General features: G+C 50.1%; 1 protein-coding gene across 1 annotated transcript; it reads right to left on the bottom strand.

The window, feature by feature from the left end:
- Positions 1-547: 547 nt before the first annotated feature.
- Positions 548-23,226, bottom strand: TRAIP (TRAF interacting protein). Its single transcript, XM_032320169.1, has 15 exons — positions 21,716-23,226; positions 15,947-16,004; positions 15,359-15,442; positions 13,289-13,328; positions 12,565-12,692; positions 11,280-11,374; positions 10,670-10,783; positions 9,620-9,707; positions 8,926-9,015; positions 8,402-8,490; positions 3,651-3,806; positions 1,921-1,969; positions 1,498-1,647; positions 1,348-1,398; positions 548-1,146 (listed from the first exon to the last, which is right to left on the bottom strand). The coding sequence occupies exons 1-15, from the start codon at positions 21,811-21,813 to the stop codon at positions 1,027-1,029; spliced, it is 1,410 nt and encodes a 469-aa protein (XP_032176060.1). The 5' UTR covers positions 21,814-23,226; the 3' UTR covers positions 548-1,026.
- Positions 23,227-23,229: the final 3 nt, after the last annotated feature.

Here is a 23,229-nt window from a genome sequence, read left to right on the forward strand (position 1 = left end):
AAGCTACAGTTCACAAGGGGAAGTCTGGAAGAAAGTGCTCTTGAAGTTAAGACCCAAAGGTCACAGATTATTCATTTTGCTTGCTGGGAGTTCCCTATACGGCTATACCTGTTTACCTAATTGCTTCCCAGGCTATGTCATTTGGCTTGTGCCCAGCTTAGAGACTGTGGACAAAACTGCAGTGATTTAGGGGTGCCTGGGTGGCTCAGTGGGTTAAAGCCTCTACCTTTGGCTCGGGTCATGATCCCAGAGTCCTGCGATCGAGGCCCGCATCGGGCTCTCTGCTCGGCATGGAGCCTGCTTCCTCCTCTCTCTCACCCTACTTGTGATCTCTGTCAAATAAATAAATAAATCTTAAAAAAAAAAAACAAAAACTGCAGGGATCTCATTCCTGCTGGGGTCTCCTGGTGCCCTATGAGGGGGTACATGCCTCAGGGTAGGGCTACTGAATCTGAGTCTAGGTGAAGGTCCCATTTTAGAAAATTATGCCAAATGGTTTGTCAAAGGTTGATGCAAATTTATACTCCCAGAGCCATGAAGAAAAGATTCTATCTTTTTTATTTTACATAGAAATCTCCCCTCCCCCGCCCAACCATCCTCTCCCTACCACCATCCCCATCCTGCTCAGCTCTGGCCATGCCTAGCACCAAGTCAGAAGTAGGCAGAAGCGGGGCAGGCTGAAATTGCAAGAAGCCCCAGGCACTTTGGTCCACACAGTCAACAAAAGACCTTAGTCTTGAGAACCAGCAGCAGCCTAGCCACATCGGCTATAAACAGGAGCCTTGAACAAGGAGGCACACGTAGGCCCAATATGGTAGACCCAGTTGGGGTGGGGGGGACAGGCAGGGTGAGTGCAGGAAAAGCAAGGCTTCTGGGCCTCACCCTCACCCCCATCTTTTTGTTTACTCTTGCCCTTGGGGCTGGTCCTGGAAGAGGGGCCATGCCCCCCATGCCCCCTGCTGAGCCAGTCCTGGCCTGTAACTTGGAGGCACAATATCTGGCCATTGGTCTGGCTCACTGTTCTCACTACCACAGGAAGGTGTCCAGCTTGGCCTGGGAGGGAGGGAGCGCTCGTCTCGCCGTCACTCTCTGCTTAGTCTTGGGCTTGGGTTTCACAGGCAGTGGGCGGATCGTAGATGTGTCAGTCTGAAGAAGATGTCAAGGAAGAGGCCTAAAGAAGAGACTGGGCAGCAAAGGCTTAAGCTTGGGGGCTGGGCAGCTCTACTCTGAGTGAGGTCTAGCTCTGCACACTTGAAGCTGTAGCCACTACCAGGCTGGGGGCTGGGGGTACAGGTGAGGGATGATGTGGCTAGCTCAGCTCCGCCCAATGTTACAGAATAAGGATACAGGTTGGATGAATTTTGTCCGACCTCCAAGTCCATCGAAGCCTGTCCTTACCTAAAGTAGAAGGAAGAAGTGAGTGGGCCAGACTAATAGGCTAGGGGGCTGGCCACCCAAGAGCACTGGCGCTTGCCCCTCGTGGGAAGCCATACTCACTGCATCTGTGCTGCGACAGGGCTCTGCCTTGGCTCTTTTGGGCTGTTTCTGGCCGAGGACGGCATTCCGGATGAAGACAGGAAAGGCACTGGCCAGCTCCTCATCTGGCTCTCCCACACAGCGCTGGCCGCCCAGTGAGAGCTGGGACTCCTGGAGGGCAAACCCCAAAGCCAGACCTGATGAGCCCGGTGGCAGCAAAGGAGGGGGTGGGTTGCGGCAATGGACCAGGACCAGGAGCTCTGGCACCTCACCCGTATGCAGAAAGGATAATGAGATGAATTCCCAGGTAGTTCCAAAGTATTTTAGTCCTGGGCCAGGAATGAGAGGGCTCTGGCAAGACCCTGCCCCCTCCGCGGCTCAGCTTCACACTCAGTCCTGGCAAGGTTGGATGGTGACTGCCTGACTTCTTCTGGGAAGCCTTACCTGCTTGGGGCCTTTGGCCATCTTCTTGGGGATGTCTTGAACGGGAGAGCTGCGAAAGCGAGACATGAAGGCAAGAAGCAGGTGAGGAAGACACAAGGCCAGGAAAACAAGGCTCAGCACACAGCCCTTAGGGAGCCACCACGGGGCACGGCTTCTGTAATGGTGGTGTGCTGGGCAAGGCCCCTTGGTCAGCCCCACCCCACGTGCAGGTCTCTGAACAGCTGGACATGATCACAGCTGCCAGAGTGGGGAGAAGGAAGTTGAAGCACTTTCCAGTCTTGTGGCTTCCACTTGGAGCGAAGCCAATTCCAATGCTCCCCAAGGCCTTAGGCACCATAGTATGTCCTGGGCTCTTTGTGGGGCTGGAGGCCCCGCTGATTCACCACCCACAGGAGGAAACCCAGTCATGTCCATACAAGCAGAAGGCACTTCGTGAGCTAAGGCTTAGCTGCATCTGCCCAGAGAGGGGCCACTAGCTCCATAAGACCCTTGGTTGAGAGCTTAAAAAGCTCTGTTATTACACAGGGCTAGGCCATCTTCCTAGATAATCTGCACAGGCAGGGTCTGGGGAAAGAACTGATCATGGCCCAGGCCGTGGCCATTCACTCCCAGCTCCAGAACTAGACACAGTATTTCCATCCAATTCCTGAGGACACTAGCAGCTGAATACCCTCTCCTGGTATTTACCCAGGTGGGTAAAAGGATGGTAACGTAGCTCTGACCATATGGCTTCTCAAAGCCATGAGGACAGAGCCAAGATTGGGCCTGTCAGCTCTGGAGCCCTCCACTCCTGCCCTCAGAGCCTGTGGTGAGGCTACATGATGACCATGGGAAGAGTCTCCACTTGCTGCAAGTTTGGCCCTGGGGAGACAGATCCAAGGTGAAAACATCCTGGGTTCCCCCACCCTCCCTTTAGGTCCTAAAGATGATAGAAATGTCTTGCCCTTTATAGCAAAAGAGACAACATCAAGAAACCAGTGCGCTAGGCACTTGTAGGTCCTGACAGCAGCCCATATGCCCAAGGGTTGCTTTCCATGGCTACCATGCCTGACTCTGTATGACATAGGTATCTCCAGCCCTGAGGGCGGGGAGAGGTAGCAAGCCCACCTGGCTCTCCATTTTGCCCTCCCCCCAGTAGTCTTCCACCTTCACTGCCTAACACCTTGATTTCTTTCATCTCCAAAGCCCAGATGAATGTCTCTGGCATTCCCAGTCCTCTACACCCCTAGTACAGGTCCCACCCAGCCCCCTGCAGCTCCCTACAGTTTCTTATACCTGCTCCATGGGATACCCCCTTAGGTGGTAGAGTCCTGGGCTCCATGATTTGAGATGGTCCTAAACATGAGCCCAAGAGGCACACAGTAGAAGAGGAAGTTCAGAGTCCCTGGCCCAGGACTCTGTTGGGCAGACATTCAAGGTATGGGGAGCACACACATCCCTCAGCATCATCAACCCAGACCCCTACTGGGGTCTCTCCAACTACTGGGACCCCTGTGTTCTCTCCAACTCACATTACAGCACATTTGCTTAAAGGGTAATAGTGATGACTACAACAAGCAAGAGAAGAACTCAGGAGAGGGAACAAGAGGTGGTCAGAACCAAAGTCATGGCCAACCCCAGGTGACCCTCACTGCCCTGTCAGCCGCTTGGAGTGACAAGGGCAGGGTCAGCAGAGACCTCTTCGTTATCCTCCCTCGAGGCTGTGGACAGGGCCGGGGACTACTACTTACCGTGCTATCTCTTGGCAGAGCTTCTTGGCACGGCCATGATGGATGCTGGAGGCCTGGGATGGAGGGGTGTTGACGTCAAATGTGGCATTGAGGTCAATGTCCTCACCAAAGGCTGGTCGGCGAAGCTTTAGGCTCAGCATCTCCATAGGGGCTGGGCTATAGGCAGAGTTGGACTGGTTACTCTGGACCACCGTGGCAGTCCAGAAGGACAACAGTCCCTGAAGCATCAGAGATGGCCTGGTTCCAGGGGTGTGGAGCCCACATCCAGCCCAGGGCCACCCTGCAAGGAAGCCTGAATCTCTATGGAAAAAACCACCTGGCTTAGTGCTTTAGTCATGGGACCAGTCAAAGTCTTCAAGACATGGAAGGAAGAAAGCAAAACACACACAAAACCCAAGTTTACAAACAAAAGGCTGTGTTTGACCAAATAGCTTCATTTGTCAGAATGTAGTGCAAGGGGCCAGAGATGTGCCCACAGACTGATGGAGACGGCAAATGGCATAATTTTGGAAATGGTCAAATGACTCCCCAGAGGGCTGGCACTTTCACAGCCTGAATATGATGCAGACATTAAACTCATGTTTTTGGAGAATAAACTTAATAACATGGGGAAATGCTCATACGTGACATTTAAAAAGTAATATGAAACTCTGTGATAAAAGAAAAAACAGACAAGTTGGACTCCAAAAAGATTTAAAATTGTGTGCATCTAAAGACACTGTTTGGGCACCCAGATGGCTCAATCAGTTGAGCATCTGATTCTTGGTTTTGGCTCGGGTCATGATCTTGGAGTCGTGGGATCAAGCCCTCCATTGAGCTCTGGGCTTGCAGCAGAGTCTGCTTGTCCCTCATCCCCCTGCTCCCATGCTCTCTCTCTCTCTTTCAAATAAATAAATAAAATCTTAAAAAAAAAAAAAAAAAAAAAGACATGGGGCGCCAGGGTGGCTCAGTTGTTAAGCGTCTGCCTTCGGCTCAGGTCATGATCCCAGGGTCCTGGGATCCAGCCCCACATCGGGCTCCCTGCTCCACGGGAAGCCTGCTTCTCCCTCTCCCACTCCGCCTGCTTGTGTTCCCTCTCTTGCTGTCTCTGTCTCTGTCAAATAAACAAATAAAATCTTAAAAAAAAAAAAAAAGAAGACACTGTTAACAGAGTAAGAAGGTGATCCACAGAATGGAAGAAACTATTTGCAAATCATCTGTCTCATAAAGGACTAAAATCCAGAATATAGATAGATAGAACTGAAGCCCTGTAACGGAAAACAAACAAGCTAGTTCAAAACTAGGCCCAGGCCCTGAATAGACTTTTCTCCAGAAAAGATCTACAGATGGCCAGTAAGCCCATGAAAAGATGCTCAACATCACTGGTCATTAGGGTGATGCAAGGTTACCATGAGCTACTACTTCACACCCAGGAGGATGGCTGCTAGAAACAACAACAAAACCCCAAACTAACAGAAAAGAACAAGTGTAGGTGAGGATGTGGTAAAATTGGAACCCCGGGGTGCCGGGCTGGCCCAATGGGCGGAGCGGGTGACTCTTGATCTCGGGGTCATGAGTTCGAGCCCCACATTGGGTATGGAGATGACTTAAAAATAAAATCCTGAAAAAAAATTGGAATCTTTGTGTACTATTGGTGGGAATATAAAATGGTACATCTGTCGTGTAAAATAGTACAGCAGTTCCTTGAAAAGCTAAAAATAGAATTACCATATGATCCAGCCGCTCCACTTCTGGATATACATCCAGAGCTGAAAGCAGGATCTCAAAGAGACATCCGCACAGCTATGTTCATAGCTGCATACTCTCAACAGTTAAAAGGTGGAAGCAACCCAGATGTCCGGCCAGCAGCGGACATATAAGCAAGGTGTGCTATACCCTGCTACAACATGGGTGAACCCTGAGGACATCACGAGCCGAGTCACAAGAAGACAAATACCGAATGATTCCCCTTAAATGAGGGATCTGGAGTAGTCAGAATCAGAGACACAAAGTAGAGTGGTGAGTGCTGGGGGCTGGAAAATGGAAGTTATTGTTTAATGAGTATAGAGTTTCAGTTTTTCAAGACGAAAAAGGTTTCGGAGGTGGCTGGTGGAGATGAAACCACATCACATATGTAATGTTACCTAATTGTGCCCTTGAAAATGCTGGTAAATTTTGTCAGGTATGTTTTGCCACTGTAATTTGGGAAAACAATTCTATGGAAAGTACAGTACTGGTGCACACACATCTCCCCTCAACCTTTCCCCACTAAGAGTGAAAGGACTTGAAGAAAATATATCACATGTCAACAGCGACCTCTGTGCTAAGTCCGTATTTTCCAAATTCTCCATGATGAGTATGTTGTTACCTTTATAACGAGGGCTGGTGGTTTTCTGTTAGAAAACTGCAGCTATTAGGATTTTTCCAGCCTACCCAGGCCTGGTGGCGCTCCTGTGGTCAGAGAACTCTGGAGAGTGGCAGGGCAGCCCCAAGAACATCCTTCCTTTAGGGACCTTGTCATCGGGGGTGTCCAAAGCCCTACTCCCACCGGTCAAGGACAGAGGGATGTCCTGTGAGGGTATGAGTCCCAGGCCGGGAGCCCACTGGGGCATGCGGATCGGAGGAAAGCGAACTACCTGCACTGATTTGGGTGGGTAAGCAATGTGGGAAGCTTGGACTATCTCTTCCTTTCCCTGGCCAGGTCCCTGGAGCCTCTACCCTTCTTGCCTGCAAGTGAAAACAAAGATTGCACAAACCCACCTCAAATCCATGCCATGCTGGTTGCTTTGCTTTCCCCTCTGGGAGCCACAGCATAAAGCAGGAGCCAGGAGCATTCGCAGCAACACTGTTGTAGTATCTGTTAATTCTGCCTCTATCTACCAACCCCAGCGAGTCCTCTGCCACTATCTCCCACCCCAGAGGGTCGATAAACCTCGTCACACCCCACTCTCCACAGCCGTGCCACAACCCACTCTCCACAGCCGTGCCACACCCCACTACATCCGGGGGCCCGAGATGCCCGCCCTGGAGGCTCCCACATGCCGGAGAGCTGGAGCTCAGCCCTCACCGAAACCTCTAGATACAAATGGCATAAGCACCACTTTTCTTGTCATGGGATCTGGCCTGTCCTCATGGCCTGTCATGGCCGGGGGCTTTTCGGGCTTCGCCATCTGACCCCCCCCAGTTTGTCTACCCTACTGGACCACAAGGTCCAAGAGGACTGAGAGGGCCTGACATGCAGTGTGCCCTCAATGAGAACCTGCTACAGAAGTCTAGGCCACATTCTGGTGCGGAGTGGTAAAGAAAGTAAACAAAAGCAGGTATGCAGAGTCCCAGAGAGCCTGGAGGCATCCCTTACTATGGATGCCAGACACAGAGCACAAGTGTGTGGAAATGCCCTGAGGCCCACGGAGTGGGAAGTGCAGGGAGCACGGTGGAGCTTGTAGATAGCAGCCTGGAGTGACAGCCTAGGAAAAGGATTTTTACTTCCTGCCTTGAGGCAATTTGAGTTCTAAATGCCTGACCACATGAGATGGCCTTTGAGACTATCAGATCTCCACGAGCCAGGCTCCTGACAGAGCCCTTGTGCAACCTGGGCTTTCAAGCCGCCGTGGCCATGGGCTCTGAGAGTGGAGTGGGGAGGAAGGACCAGACACGGAGTCTAGTTTGTCCAAATCGGCAACACACTGGACCTCACAGAAAATCACACTCCCACAGCCGTTTCTCAGTCCAACCCAGACGGGTGGGCGGGCAGCTCTAGCTCCATGAGGAGATGCTGGAGGGTCTGAGGTAAAAAGGAAAGAATACGGTTGAAAAACTAAAGGTACGATGAGAATTAGAGGACCCTGGCTTGTTGGCACTCACTCCTCGGTGAGGAATGTTTGTGTAAGGAAGTTCATGTGAGGAACAGAGAGCAAGATGTGGCTCCCGGTCTACTCATCGCCAGGTGTGTGCGCATGGGCTGGTTCCATGAGTGCCTCAGGTACAGTGCCAAGAGGTCTGGGAGTGTCTGGTGGGGGAGGGAATGACGTGAAGCCCAGGAGCTGATAACCTGGGCAGACAGGAGAAGCAGAAGGATGGTCACCAGCCTCACCTTCAGGTGGTGGCCAGGGATGCGGTCAGGAGGCACCACAGAGGTTAGCCAGGTAGACTCCAGCAACTGATTGTATGTGAGGAAGAAGGAGCATAATGATTTTCCAAAGGACATTGAAAAGTGACTCAAATAAAAGTCTGGGCCACTGGCTTATGTGCTTTCCATCTAGGCCAGTAGCTGGGCAGCTAGGCAGGACAGCCCTGAGGTGCTCTTAGCTGGTCAGCTTCTGTGAAACACTCAGGAGGAATGGGCAGCCGGTCCTGGCAGGGACACCCATCCCTCTGCCTCTTGGCTCCCCCTGCCGGCAGCTTTAATGCACACATTCCTGAGAGCAGCGGGGAATTTATTTTGGTGCCTGGTTTCATGTTTGTTTCAGAATCTGGGGCAGACAGATGCATTTGGTAAGCATTCCATAAACAGGAAACGTGCGGACAGTCAACGTTCCTGTCCCTTCCCTGCCCATCCCTAGGTCCTCTCTGGCCGACCTTTCCTTGTCAGAGCCCAGAGCTTGCCTCAAAGATGTTTTCCAATTACATCTTGGCTATGTCTCAGGGCAGGAGGCCCACAGCCTTCACACCCACACGGACCACCCACCCAACCAAAGCCAGGAGTAGTAAAGACCCTTTCTGGGGAGTTCTTCCAGCTTATGACCCCTGTACACCCCAGAAAGTCAACAAACCTCTCTAAAACTAGGCGGTTGACAGTCTCAGTGTCCACTGGTGGCAGGTTCAGGGTTTCCTGCAGCATCGTTAGCTTTTTTTTCAGGCTCTTGGGGAAGGAAAGAGAAGAGTGTGAAAGGAGGGCTGAGGCAGCAAGCCCAGAGAGACCACCAAGGACGTGGATGACATGCACCACAGGCAAGCCCACTGCGAGCAGGGCAAGGCCTGAACCCCCAACATCCCGAATACCTGGGATCATCCAGTCTCAGAACCCCTGTCTGGTGAAGCCTCTCCTGTGGTGAGGCTACGTCCCTGGGAATACAGGTACAGGACAGGTTGTAGGAGAAGACCCATGGTGCTGTCTGTCCCCTACTGAGGAGGCCAAGGCTCCAAATCAGGGCCAAGGTATACATCTTGACACCATCTGAGCCAGGAGGATGCAGGGAACCCAGAACCACCGCCACAGACTGGGACATAGGTTCCTAGGCTCTCGGAAGATGCACAAACAACCCCTCATTCACGTATGGCCAGGGATGTCCCTCACCACAATCTCCTTGTCAGCACTCTGTAGATCCTTCTGGGCCGACTTCAGCTCCAACTTGGTCTGGTCTAGTTCAGAATAGACTGTCTGCAACTATAAGAAAGTATAGGGAATAAAGACCAGGCCAGCAGGCGGCCGCGTGCTCTGGCCCCACCTGCTGCTACCCAGCGCACGCTCACGGGATCCCCAGGTCCAGAAGAGTCTGAGGACACACAGGGAGACCCTGGCTTTGTGGGGCCTGTCTGTGCCCATCTGGGGCTGCCTGGGAACTAGGGCTGTGCTCTACACCCAACAACCCATGGAGGCACCAGGCCCAGAGATAAAGCAGCTGTGCTAAAAGAACCAGGTTCCAAGTATGTTCCTCCTACTCTGGGCCTGGGGCAAAAGCAGGCCTCTGACACTGTCTCATTCAGGATTTGTGCTCTCCAGCCAGCTGAGAGGTGCCAGAGGCCAGAGAGAATAGAGGGCATCGTGAATGTACATGTACGGGGTGGGGGGGATGCCTGCGTGACCATCTACCCTAAGTGGACAAGCCACAGAGCCAGAGCTGAGGCCCAGTAACCAGTCCCTGTGGGCCACCCAATGGCCCCATGGAGTCTGCTGCACCATCAGGGCCCATGCCTTTGCTCAGGAGACAGGAACGAGCACGACAAAAGGATAGCCACCACACCCCTCACCTTTGGTTTCCCACCGTTACCTTGCTTTTGGAAGAAAACAAGTCCTTCTTCAGTTTGTCCGCCAGCTCCCCTGAGGCCTTCCGAGCTTCTTTGAGATTCTCATACTCTCTATGAGGGAGCCAGGAAAAGGGATGTCAGAATGGGGCACGCTGCCGGTCAGACTGCACCCTGGCACCAAACAAACATAGAGCCCAGGCTGTCCCCTCAGCCAGGTCTCCTCCCTACTCTGAACCCTGAGCCCAACAGGGTGGGGCTGCGGAGGGTCCTGCAAGGGGCGGGGGGAGTCTCTGTTCCCTGCCGGTCCTGCAGGCCCTGGTGATTGGAGAGGGTATGTAGGAAGCCCCGCCCTCACTAAGGTCTCAGGAAGAGGCCTCTATACCACCTGGCCCTCACTAAAGACATCTGGGATCCTCTGCACCTGTCAGCCATGTGGCCCCTTTCCACAACCTCACATCCGCAGTAGTGGTGAATCTGAGCAAAGTTTCTGATTCAAGTTAGGCAGAGTCGGTAAGTGCTGATGGGAAACAGGATCCATTTATCACGATGGGGCTTATAGCTCAGAGAATGGTGCCAGTCTGCTTAGCAATAACACTTCTGGGACGCCTGGGTGGCTCAAGTCAGTTAAGCATGTGCCTTCAGCTCAGGTTGTGATCCCAGGGTCCTGAGGTCAAGCCCTGGGATCAAGCCCCACATGGGGCTCCCTGCTCGGTGGGGAGCCTGCTTCTCCCTCCCAAATCCCCCCCTGCTTGTATTCCCTCTCTTGTTATCTCTGTCAAATAAGTAAATGAAATCTAAAAAAAAAGAAAAAAAAGAATAACACTTCCCTTCACACTCATTGTCTCAGTAACCCAATGAGGCAAGTTATTACTATCCCCATGCAGGAAGCTGGTCAGAGGCTAAGAAATTGACTCCTAGCCACATGGTGAGAGGTGAGGTCACGGTTCAACTGAGGCAGGATAGCTCCAGAGCCTGCCCTTTTACTCAGCCTTCTCTGCTTTGTAAGAGATGGGCAACAGAGAGGGTGCCATGGCTTAGCTCCTGGACTGGGCCACAGGGGCCAGAGTACACACTTCTTGAGGGACACGCAGTACACAGCCAGCTGCTCCACCGCGGACTGTCCCACACCCATGTCTCGGATCATCTCCTCCACCTCGGGTCGCTGGCTCTGGAGCAGGAGCTCAATCCTGAAAAACACCCAGCCCACGACATTTAGAATCTGGAGGCTGATGGGTAGGTACCCAGTGCAGCTCTGCTCTCCTTTGCTGCTGTTGCTATGGTGACAGCCTGGCCTGCCAGCAAGCTTTAGCAGGCGGGTCTACCCAAAGAAAGGCCCCGCAGCAGAGCCGAACGCAGCTGCAGGGATGCTGCTAGGGAAGAACGGGTGCTGACAGGTCCTCAAGGTCAGGGATCCCTGGAGAAGCGTCTCTGGAGCCAAAGACCTGCCAGGTCACTGGGCCACGGGCAATAGAAAGGGGGAAGACTGAGGCCAGGGGCCCCATGGCAAGTGGAGGAGCCCCCCGAGGCCAAGTGAGGACATGGGGCCCACAACCCCCTGGCCTGAGCTCCACATGGCCGATGGAGATTTGAGCCATGGAAGGGATCCAAGCCCCATTGCAATCCTAACAGCTGGGCCCCGGGGCTAGAGGAGTGAGCTGAGGGTGGTCCCAGTGTCGGGCTCACCGCTCCATGGTTCGCATCTTGGTCCTGAGTCGGCGTGCCTCCTCCTGGGCTTGCCTGCTCTCGTCCTGTTGCTGCTCCAAGTACTTCATCTGCTTCTGCACAGCAAACACACCCGTGCCCACCTGTCGCTTGGAGGATCCCAGGCACCATGGCTAAAGTCATCCTGAGAACTGTCCATTTTTCCAAATGCCGATAACCGTGTGTCCCCAGCCCCGTGGAAGGAAGGCTCCTGGGCCCCACTCTGGCTTGTGCTTTTTCTGCTCTGACGCCCTACACCAGCTGCTCCTTCACCTCCCTGCTTGCTTCCTCCCGAGATGTATCTTACCCCAGGCACATCCCACTACCTAGAGGCCCACTGTGGGCTGCCGAGGTACCATGGCGTAAGGGCTCAGGGTGCATGTTGTGTAGGCAGCTGAAGAAACACAAATCCAGGTCTCTTTATCCACATCTAGACCCAAGGACAGTTACCAATCAGGATAGGAGAGCTGGACCAGAGGCAGTGGGCCAGGCTGCCCTCAGCACAAAAGCACTCCATCTCTGACCTGGGAATGCCATCGAAGATGCCTGCTCTGCGGTCAAGTACTGATTCACTCCTTCCCTCCCACTGGTCACGCCACGTGATCCAGCCCAGCCACCAAGCAGGAACAGAGACAATGAACACCCTGGGGCTCTGTCTGTTCACAAAGATGGCTCCCATTCCCTTTCAAATGGCATCCAACAAGGACTGCTCCTTCTTACGAGGCCAGAATATCAACTGCAGGTTCAGATCAATCGCCTCATGCCCCTTAGAGAGCAAGAGGCTCACCAACCCAGCCTGATACAAAATTCATCTGGGTCTAGAGCGCCTTGCTCTGCAGGCTTTGATCTGCCTGGTCAGCTCAGCACATCTGACTTCAAAGGCCCCCTGCTCCTCCCTGGGATGCTGTTTGATCTGGCTCCAGAGAGCAGCCCAGCCAAGGACTAGAGTGCTAATGGAAGGTTCCTCAGTCTGGCTTCATCGGTGGAGTACAAACCACTTTTGGAAACAAGGTCCAGCCTCACTGAGGTCTTGGCTGAGCTGACCCTCCGAGAAGCGCCAGGAAGGCCTCACCTCTTCATACTACCTGGCGCCAAATCCGTAAGCATGGCCAATGTGACCCTTTGCTTACGGGCTGGATGGGTACAAAATGGGTGGCCTGGGTAAGAAGGGATTTGCCTCCATTTTATAACCGCACAAAGGTAATGACCAAGGCAGAACCAGAAGATGAGCCCAACCGACTTGTGCCCACAGAACCTGGGGACCCACCTTGAGGGTGGAGCACAGCATTTCGGCCTTGTCTAAGGCATTCTGCAAGGATTCCACGGTGGCGTTGCGCTCTTCCAGCGTGTCCCGCAGGGTGTCAATGATTACCTGACTGTCCTTTTTCTCCTTCTCTGCAGCAGAGGTGGGAAGGGGGAAGGCCTGTTCACTCATCAGTGTAAGAACCTGAGCCCTTGGGCTCCAGCACCGCACACCGCACCCCAGAGCCATGTAAGGAACAAGTCTCCAGTCAGCAAGTTGGGTGACCTGCTTCTCTCTCTGGCACACACCAAGCCAGGGAAGCTAAGCCAGAGTCTCTTCATGCATGGGATGAGACCCTCTTTCTGCTGCTTAGAACTACTTGAGTAAAGATTTCACTGCTCTCCACTCCCAAGGGTCTAGTTAATTCATCTTAGAACTCAAGCAGGTTTCCTGTGAAACTCAGCAGCCAAACTCTCTCCTAGAAATAGTCTGTTCCATTTGGTAGTCCCTTCCCTTCCCTTTGTCCTCAGACAAAGAGAGAAAGCTTATCGGGCCTAGGTGGACAGCTTGAGGCACCTCCCTTTCTTCCCCTTTCCTGCCAATCACAAGAGCTGGCAAAACTCTTGGCTGTACAAAGCAGGGAGAGCCCCTAGCTTCACCAGAAGACTGGAACCATTCTTCCCAGGGCCTCTCCCCCAAGCACCTGGGTCAGGGGCTTCCCAGGACCCCTTGTCTCTTACTAACTCACCTTTCTGAGCAAGCTGGGCTCTGGTGTTATCCAGTTCATTCTACAAGGCAATATCCACAATAAGAAGCAGAAAGGCATCATACCTGGCTTCCACACAGCATTCCAAAGGCTTGCAGGGAGATCCAGGAGGGGACAATGAGGCCTGCAGGTCCAGGGAGGCACAGACCCTGATATATGTCATGGCCAAGCTAGGCCCACAGTGGAGATACGTCTTGCTTTTTTATCTCTGTGCTTTTTTTAAAAAGTAGGTAAGATGGAGGAAAATAATCTCAAGTATAAGACCCTGGGACAGAGAAGGAGGCAGAACAGGGCAAGAGAGGAGCCATAAAGGGGTAAGAGAAGTGAAGTTGGACCTGTGGGATCAGTCTCACAGCAGAGGCTTCCAACACTTCCTTGGCCCTGTGCTGTCCCTTACAATCTCTGGGCTTCACTGATTGGGGTCACAGAGTTGGGAGGGCTAAGGACTTTGGGTCACCACTTCCTCCCTCTACCCCAGGTCCTGCTTGCTCCACAGTCTACTCTCCAAGCTCTGAGCTGGCTCTGTGTACCACGAACCTTCCAACCCTAATAAAGTAGGTAAGCTGGGACAACTTCGTGTCTCTGGATGAAACCTCACATGTGCTAGGCTCTAACCTGACTATTGTGAGGGTCAAATGAACCTCTCAAAGCCCGGGCATTAAGTTACAGAGCCACTGCCACAGAACCACTGAGAGGCTGGGGCAGAAATGAGTCCACCTCCCATTCAGGAGTTTGGAGCATTCAACACCCCCATGGGCAAGAGAAGTTTTCCATAAGCAGAAAAACCAGGCACTGTAGAACTGAAAGGCTTGGTCAAGGGTTCATGGTGGTGCTGGATGGAATTCAGGCAAAGCTTCCCCCAGATCACCCTTTCCAGGTCAGCACGAGACTCAGAATTTCACCGGTGACCAATACTAAAGACCAGCCCCAGTAGAGCGGTGAGCTCCCTTCTGTAAAAATCCCCCACCCAGGACTCCAGAGCAAAAGCTTTTGGTGGCTGGGTGGCTCAGTGTTGGCAGAATATCCTGGAGAGCAAATGGTGGGTAGAGAAGGGCATGCATGGGCTGCCAGAGAACAGACACCAACCCAAAGCTCCCCCAAGTTGCCTGCCTCCTACACTTAAGGAAAGTGCCTGCAAGCCCTTGCTCCAGACTACTCAAGATGCTGCCTCTCTGTCTCCTAGATCTGGCTTTGAAAGCCAGAAAGAAAGGAAGCTGCCTTTGTTGTTTTTATCACAGGGAAGACGCAGCTTAAAACCAGGAGCAGTTACCATGACGATGAACGTGCTGGCTTTAAGCACAAAAGCTCTACGTACTTGAAGCAGGAAGGTTCCAAGGAAATCACAGCAACCCGGGGCCAAGGCCAAATGAACCCTGGGCTGACAGATGCCCAGCAAATGAACACTCATGTCCAGGTGCATTGTGAATTCCAATCCCACTTCCTCAAGAGGTTTTGACCAATTCAGTCCCCCCAGTACACAAAGAAAGTTAAATCTTGGACTTGAAGGGAAGAAGTATAGGAGAAATGGTGGGTTTCTGCCTTGGCTCACATCCTGATTCCAGTGGTTCTGCCCTCCATTCCTGGTTCCAGAAAGACTCAAGCAACTGGATATATACCAAGCTTCCCCACAGTTTTGAGGCACAGCCAGGTTTGTGAATAGTGGGTTCACACATCCTCCGTGGCTGAGGACTGGAAGAGTTTTCTGATCGATTTCTAGCTGTCCAAGCAGCAAGGTGGGCTGGGAAGGATGGCTGTACAACCTCCATGAGAGAACCTCAGGAGAGACACTCTGGCCTTTGGTGGGAATCGCTCTGAAATCCCAAGGGCGAAGGCTCACAGTCACGTGGCTCCCTTCTTTCCCAACAGTGTATCTCTCCAATGACTGGGTCTTTATCATCACGTTTCCTTTGCTCTCTTCCCCTCTGCCTTGAAACCTCTACAAATCTCCCTCCAGACTCTATCTCCACAGTTTACACACCCACCCTGGGAGGGAACAGAGAGTAAATTCTCAGAGGGCTTGCAGTGCAGTAGAATGACATAAATCCCAGGTACCTTTAAGAATTCTGCATCTAAGACACTCTCCTCCTCTTGGGCAAGGTCAAAGAAGAGCTTATTAATAATGGTTCTTCTGCCAACCTGGATGAAAGGACAAGAGAGAGTATGACTGTATAGCTGGGTCACGTGCAAGGCCGACAGGAATGGACATGCTGCTTAACATGGAGCCAGGCCTGTTCTCAGGCCTAACTTTTCACAGCACATCCCTTGGAATCAGATGAGCTCTGTAACCCTACAGGTGCCCCACGCTGGTGCCACTGGTTTGGTGGTTACTGAAGTCATGTCACCATAGACCCATGTGGTTCAAAAGACATCCCAACTCTAGGTGCTGGGCACTGAGGATGGGGAAAGGCAAGGAAGGAGGTCAAATTTAGCTAGGTGAAGACCAGCCCGGGCAACAAGTCCATCTGCCAGCTATTCTTGGGCACAAGTAGGTCTCCTGAGCCACTCAAAAGCACAAGTAAGGCTTAATCAGCCTCAAACCATGAGGGTCCAAAAAGGTCAAAGATCTTGTCCAGTTTCAGAGATTTTTTCTCATTCCTCCTCCCCAGCAAGGAAAAGGTGTTTTCACCCCATCGCCCTCACCTGGATTCGACACTGTGGACAGGTCCGACTTGGTGCTGTCTCAAACCACTGAATTAGGCTGGAATGGGAAGCAGAGAAGTAGACTGGTGAGCGCTTGCGTGGGCAGAGACGTACAGGCCAGGCAGTCACCCTGACCACAACAGCGTCTGACTTATTCCTCCTCAACCCAATGCCTGACCACAAAGGAGGGTAGTATCACAGTGGGACAGTACATCCCACGGGGCCTCACTGGTACAAACACTCTGACCAGTCGGCCCTTTTTTGGCCCTGTTGGTATGGCCGTCCTGACCTGAGCTGCTTGCTCTTTTGTCAACATTCCAGGCTCTGACTAGGACGGAGCAGCAGCCAAAGCCCAGGGTCCCTCAGAGATAGGGATTCCAATAATACCCCCCACTTTAAGTTAGGACTCCAAAGGGCTATACTTTCAGAGTAAGGGTACACTAGAAGTAAATGCAAGTTGTGGTAAAAGTAAAACACAGTCCAGCTTTGCCTCATCTATCTGAGTGGTCCAACAAAACCTCAAACCTTAAACTCTAATTAGTCTCCTACTAGTAGATTCTCCCACCAGGGACCAGGGAGAAGCAGAGTCCTTTCTGGAGGGTAATACCATCATCCCAGGCTTGTTTTTTTCTGTAAATACTTTTCCATATATTAGGCATGAGATAAATTCAAAGGTACCCAGGTACAGCGATGAGAATGAGTGAGTCTACATCTAAGAACAACATTATGGATGAATCACATACACATAACATGGAGGCAGAGAAGCCGGATACAACATATATTATGTATGACTCCAATTACATAAAGTAAATGTTTCAGGTTGTTTGTTTGTTTGTTTTTAAGATTTTATTTATTTATTTGGCAGAGAGAGAGAGAGAGAGATCACAAGTAGACAAAGAGGCAGGCAGAGAGAGGGGCAGGGAAGCAGGCTCCCCACCTAGCAGAGAGCCCGATGCGGGGCTCAATCCCAGGACCCTGAGATCACAATCTGAGCTGAAGGCAGAGGCTCAACCCACTGAGCCACCCAGGCGGTCCCATTTTAGTTTTTTTAAAAAGCAAATATACAAGGGAAAAAGCACTACGCACACAAACCAGAACATACACACAAAGACTTCAGATATGGGAATTGTCAGACACAATGTAACACAGCATGCTAGGAAATAAAAATCAAGACTGAAAATATCAGTAGAGGGGTGCCTGGCTCAGTCAGTAGAGCATGTGACTCTTGATCTTGGGATTGTGAGTTTGAGCCCTATGGTAGGCGTAGAGTTTATCTTAGAAAAGAAAAAAATATATCAGTAGAGAACTACAGAATAAAGGTGGCATGGCAGAACTTAATAAGAACCAAACAGAAATTCGAAAATTAAAAATGGCCAAAATTAAGAATTCAACAGATGAGTTTAATGGCAGTTTATGCACAGTTGAAGAATTAGTAAAATGAAAAGATAGGTCAGAAAAAACACTAAGAATCAAAAAGACAGAAAAATATATGAGACGGTAAAAGATACAGAAAATAATGTGAAAAGCTCTAGCATACATATAATAAGGAGTTCCAAAAAGAAAGTATTAGGTGGAATTATGCACATTCCCCAAGAAGTCTATATCCTAATTTCTCAAAACTGTGAATATTTCACCTAATATGACAATAGTAATTTTGCAGATGTGATTTAGGATCTCGAGACAGGGGGCGTCCTGGGTGGCTCAGTCGGTTGAGTGTCTGTGATTGAGCGTCTGCCTTTGGCTCAGGTCCTGATCCCAGAGGGATCAGGGATAGAGCCCCATGTTAGGTTCCATGTTAGGTCCTGGGTGGCTCAATGGGTTAAAGCCACCGCCTTCGGCTCAGATCATGATCCTAGGGCCCTGGGATGGAGCCCCGCATCGGGCTATCTGCTCAGCAGGGAGCCTGCTACCTCCTCTCTCTCTGCCTGCCTCTCTGCCTACTTGTGATCTCTGTCAAATAAATAAATAAAATCTTTAAAAATAAAAATAATAATAATAATAAACAAATAAATAAATAAATCTTAAAAAAACAAAACAAAACAAACCTTGAGACAGGGAGATTATCCAGGTGTGTCCCATGTAATCACAAGGGTCCCTAAGTGAAGCAGGGGTGTCAGAGTCATACAGAGAGCAATGAAGATGGAAAATGGGGCCATGAGCTAAGAAAGGCATATATCTACTTACAAACATTGACTATAACCTGGTAAACCCATTTTGGACTTCTGACCTCTGGAACTGCAAGATAGTAAATCTGTGTTGTTTTAAGTCACCAAGTTAGCAGTAATTTGTTATAACAAATGAGAAACTAATATGAGAAGAAAACAGATAATGAACTAGAGACAAGACCTGAAAAGATAATGGCTGATAATTTTCCAAAACTAATTACAGAAACCATTCCACAAGTTAGAGAACCATAATGAATCCCAAGCAGGAAAAGTTAAAAAATGGTAACAAAAAGAGAGCTGAAGTGCTATGTTATTGTCAGACAAAATAGACTTCAAGTTAAAAAAGGTACAAAAAACAAAGAAGAACTTTACATATTGATAAAAGGTACAATCCAACAGGAAGAAATAACAATTATAAACACACATGTACCTAATAACAAAGCCAAAAATATATATATGGAAGAAAATTGGACAGGATTCAAGAGAGAAATAGACAGCTATACAATAAAAGTTGAAGAGGTTAATAACCCAAACTTTTAATAATGGATAGAATAATCAAACAGGTAATCAGTAAGAAAATAGAGGACTCAGACAACATAAACCAACTAGATCTAACACACAAATACTCCACCCAATCACAGCAGAATATGCATTCTTCTCTAGTGCACACGGAACATTCTCCAAGATAGACCATATATTGGGCCACAAAACAAGTACCAATAAATTTTAAAAGATTAAAATCATACAAAGTGTTTTTTCTGATCACAATGGAATTAAACTGAAAACCAGTAACAGAAACATAACTGGAAAATTCACAAATACATAGAAATTAACACACTCTTAAATAACTGATGGATCAAGGAAGAAATCATAAAGGAAATTAGAGAATACCTTGAGATGAGTTAAAATGAAAAGACCACATACCAAGACTTACAGAATTCAGTGAAATCTTGCTAAAAGGGAAGTTATAGCTTTAAACACACACACACATTTAAAAAAATACCCATTAGGTAACTATTATAAAAAAAAAAAGAAAATAGAAAATAACAAGTGTTGACAAGGATGTAGAGAAATTGGACCCTTGTGCATTGCTACTGGGGATGTAAAATGGTGCAGTCAATGTGGAAAACAGTAAAGCAGTTCTTCAAAAAATTAAACATAGGGCGCCTGGGTGGCTCAGTGGGTTAAGCCGCTGCCTTCGGCTCAGGTCATGATCTCAGGGTCCTGGGATCAAGCCCTGCATCGGGCTCTCTGCTCAGCGGGGAGCCTGCTTCCCTCTCTCTCTCTCTGCCTGCCTCTCTGTCTACTTGTGATCTCTCTCTGTCAAATAAATAAATAAAATCTTAAAAAAAAAATTAAACATAGAATTACCATAGGATTCAGTCATCTCACCTCTGGGTATAACCCAAAAGGAATGAAAGCAGGACTTATACAGATACTTTTACACCAGTTCATTGTAGCATTATTCATAGTAGCCAGAACACGGAAACAACCCAACATCTTTTAACAGATGAAGGGATAAATAAAATGTGGTATTCCCGTACAATCGAATTTTAGTCATAAAAGGAATGAAATTCTCATACATGCTACAGCATGGATGAACCTTGAAAACATTATGCTTAGTGAAGTAAGCAAAACTCAAAAGAACAAAATTGTATGATTCCACTTACACAAGATACCCAGAATAGGAAAATTCAAGGAGAAAGAGGGTAAAATAGAGGTTTTGAGGGCAATGGGGAAGAGGGGTAATGGAGAGTTGTCATTTATTGATACAGTTTCTATTTGGAATGATGGAAAAGTTCTGGAAATAGATAAAGGGAATGAAGAGGTACAAACTTCCAGTTATAAAATAAATAAGTCATGGGGTGCCTGGGTAGCCCAGTGGGTTAAGTCTCTGCCTTCAGCTCAGGTCATGATAGCAGGGTCCTGGGATCGAGCCCCGAATCGGGCTCTCTGCTCAGCAGGGAGCCTGCTTCCCTTCCTCTCTCTCTCCCTGCCTCTCTGCCTACTTGTGATCTCTCTCTCTGTCAAATAATTAAATAAAATTGTTTAAAAAACAAACAAACAAATAAATCAATAAATAAGTCATGGAGATGAAAAGGAAAGCGTAGGAAATATGCTCAATAATACTGTTGTATGATGGGTGCCTGGGTGGCTCAGCAGGTTGGGTGTCTGCCTTCCCATCAGGTCAGAATCCCAGGGTCCTGGGATCAAACCCCACACTGGAATCCCTGCTCAGCAAAGAGCCTGCTTTTCCCTCTCCCTCTCTCTCTCAAATAAATAAATAAAATATTTTAATTAATTAATTAATTAGACAGAGAGAGCACAAGCAGAGGGAGTGGAAGGAGAAGCAGACTCCCCACTGAGAAGGGAGCCTGATGGGGAGCTGGACCCCAGGACCCTGGGATCATGACCTGAGGTGAAGGCAGGCACTAAACAAACTGAGCCACCCAGGTGCCCCATAAATAAGTAAAATCCTAAAAAAAAAAATACTGCTGTATAGTGACAGACAGTGACCACAATTAAATCGTGGTTAGCATCGACTAATGTACAGAATTGATGAATCAATATATTGTGCAACTGAAACTAATATAATATGGTATGTCAATTATATTTCACTTAAAAAAAAAGAGCTCTGAATCAGCCAGTCCGCAGATGCTAAGGGAATCTTTCCTCACCAGCTGTACATTCAAACAGTCAGTAGGATGGCTGGATTAAGGAGTACCTCTTTGGGGGCGCCTGGGTGGCTCAGTGGGTTAAAGCCTCTGCCTTCGGCTCAGGTCATGATCCCAGGGTCCTGGGATCGAGCCCCGCATCGGGCTCTCTGCTCAGCAGGGAGCCTGCTTCCTCCTCTCTCTCTGCCTGTCTCTCTGCCTCCTTGTGATCTCTCTCTGTCAAATAAATAAATAAAATCTTTAAAAAAAAAAAAAAAAAAAGGAGCACCTCTTTGCCCTCCATGTTTGTTTGGCTTTTTTTTTTTTTTTTAAGATTTTATTTACTTATTTGAGAGAGAGAGAGAGAAAGAGAGATCACAGAGGGCAAGGGAGAAGCAGACTTGCTCGGTCCCAGGGCCCTGAAATCATGACCTGAGTCGAAGGCAGGTGCTTAACCAACTGAGCCATCCAGGTGCCCCCTTGCCCTTCCTTCCGTGTTATCTTGGGATTCTTGGCGTCAGTGAGTACACTGAGGAGTCCGACCAACGAGATGACTCTGGGTGGAATAATCCCAAGCCATCAACCAAACCACAAGTCGGATAGCCAGAGGCCTTCCAGGTTATCTCAAAGAAATAAAAGCCGTTGTTAATTTGGCGAAAGTCACCTCTGCCCGGACTAATAATTTTGAAGTCACATCTCTCTGCTAGCGGATCAAGGAAGCCCCTACTTTATGTTCACCGAACCAACTCTGTTTCCCTGGACTCAGTTCAGCAGTTACCTCCTCCGGGAAGCCTGCCCAGACCCGCCTCTGCTCAGGTCCGGTACCTACCGTGGGAATCAGTCTAGTGCGGTCTTAATCACCTGTCTGGGCTCCGCCGGGGGACCCAACACCCCTCAGTTCTGTAGCCGTACAAGGCCGAGAGCCCGGCCCCGCCACTGTGGTCACTCACCACTGAAGATGGAATGTGTGGCCGCAGTGGATGGCGGCCACATCTCGGGAGTGGTCGAAGAAGTCGGAGCAGATGGTGCACAGCGCACGGATAGGCATGACGACTGATCTAAAGGGGATCAGGCAGCCAAGGAAACCTCGACGGGTCCAGCTTCGCGGCCGCGCCCCCGCGCCCCCGCGGGCTTCAAATTTGGCTCCACAGCGCAACTTCCGTGAGCGAACCGGAAGTGGTGATAAGGTACGTGGAGGCGGAGCCCGGGAGCTGGGTCTGGATTGGACGAGCCATGGGGGCGGGACTTAACGACCGAAGAGATTCCTGGGGCTGAGCGCGAGACTGATCTGTCAGTGGTATCTCTCCAGTAGCTCCCGGAAGGATTCGGCAGGTACCCGCAGTAGCTATGCCGCCGGCTGGCCCCTTTGTGGGGCAAGATAAGACATTATGGTCCGAAGCCAGATCTGGTGCGAAGCGCGCCGGGCACGGGCTCCTCAGCCCTGTTCTATCAGGGCAGGCTTCTCTGCACCTCGGGAGTGTCGAGAAGACCGAAGCCGTAGGGAAATGGGACGGTTGTCCCGATGGAGAGCGGTCTCCTGGGCTCCGGGCAATGCCCGGCCATACGCCCGTAAGCCCATTGTTCCCACAGACTAAAAGAATACCCCACCCTCTCAGCCCTCAGCTCTGAGTGGTCCTAGAAAGATGCACACAGGTTCTAACCCCTCAGGACACCATGAGCTTACTCTGGCCTTATCCAAGCAAGGCATGATGACCCCTAAGTTTGGAGGCGGCAGGGCCAGTACCCGGACTTCAGCTCTTAGCTCCCAGGAGGATTAGCATGCCTCTGGACCGTAGTGGGGTTAGAATTTTGAAGGCCCAGATGCTTCATAGCAGGGACTAACAAACCCTTTTATTGATTCCCACATCAGAGAAGTTATCTTTGGGGTCCTCCCTGAGAAAGAGCAGCATCCCTGGTGAATTCACCTGGACCAGTCAGGACTGGAACAAGTCTTCCTGGAAGTTTTCAAGCTTAACAATTTTTAGCAGCATTACTACTTTCTCCACAGAAAAGAAACCTTATGTAGAGCCCCATGATCTAAAGCTGATTTTTTCCACCTGAAGTAGACCCAGAGTGAAGTTCTTTGGGCCTATGTGGAAAGCACAGGCATTCTTCACAAGGGGGAGGAATTGACACAAACGGCAGCATAGAACCTTTGCGCACTGCCCACCGTGCACCCTCTCCCCAACCCAAGGAAGCCCACTTTGGCTATGGGCAAGGTCTCTCCCTATAGTGGCTGGTTCGTGGTGAGATTCAGTTGTATGCCTAAGTCAAGACAAGGGCTCCTTGTTCAATAGGACTTGTCAGAACAGCAGTCCAGAGATTTTTCCTTGGCACAAGCCCAGGTCAGGGGCCACCACCCACGTGGATTTCTGGAGTCCAGAGGACCCGCCACCACAATCAAGGAACACACACAGTGGTAAAGAATGATCTGTACTCTCAGCCTAAGCAATCCTCATGGCAC

The sequence above is a fragment of the Mustela erminea genome, chromosome 1, assembly GCF_009829155.1.
Source record: "Mustela erminea isolate mMusErm1 chromosome 1, mMusErm1.Pri, whole genome shotgun sequence".
Lineage (NCBI taxonomy): Eukaryota > Metazoa > Chordata > Mammalia > Carnivora > Mustelidae > Mustela > Mustela erminea.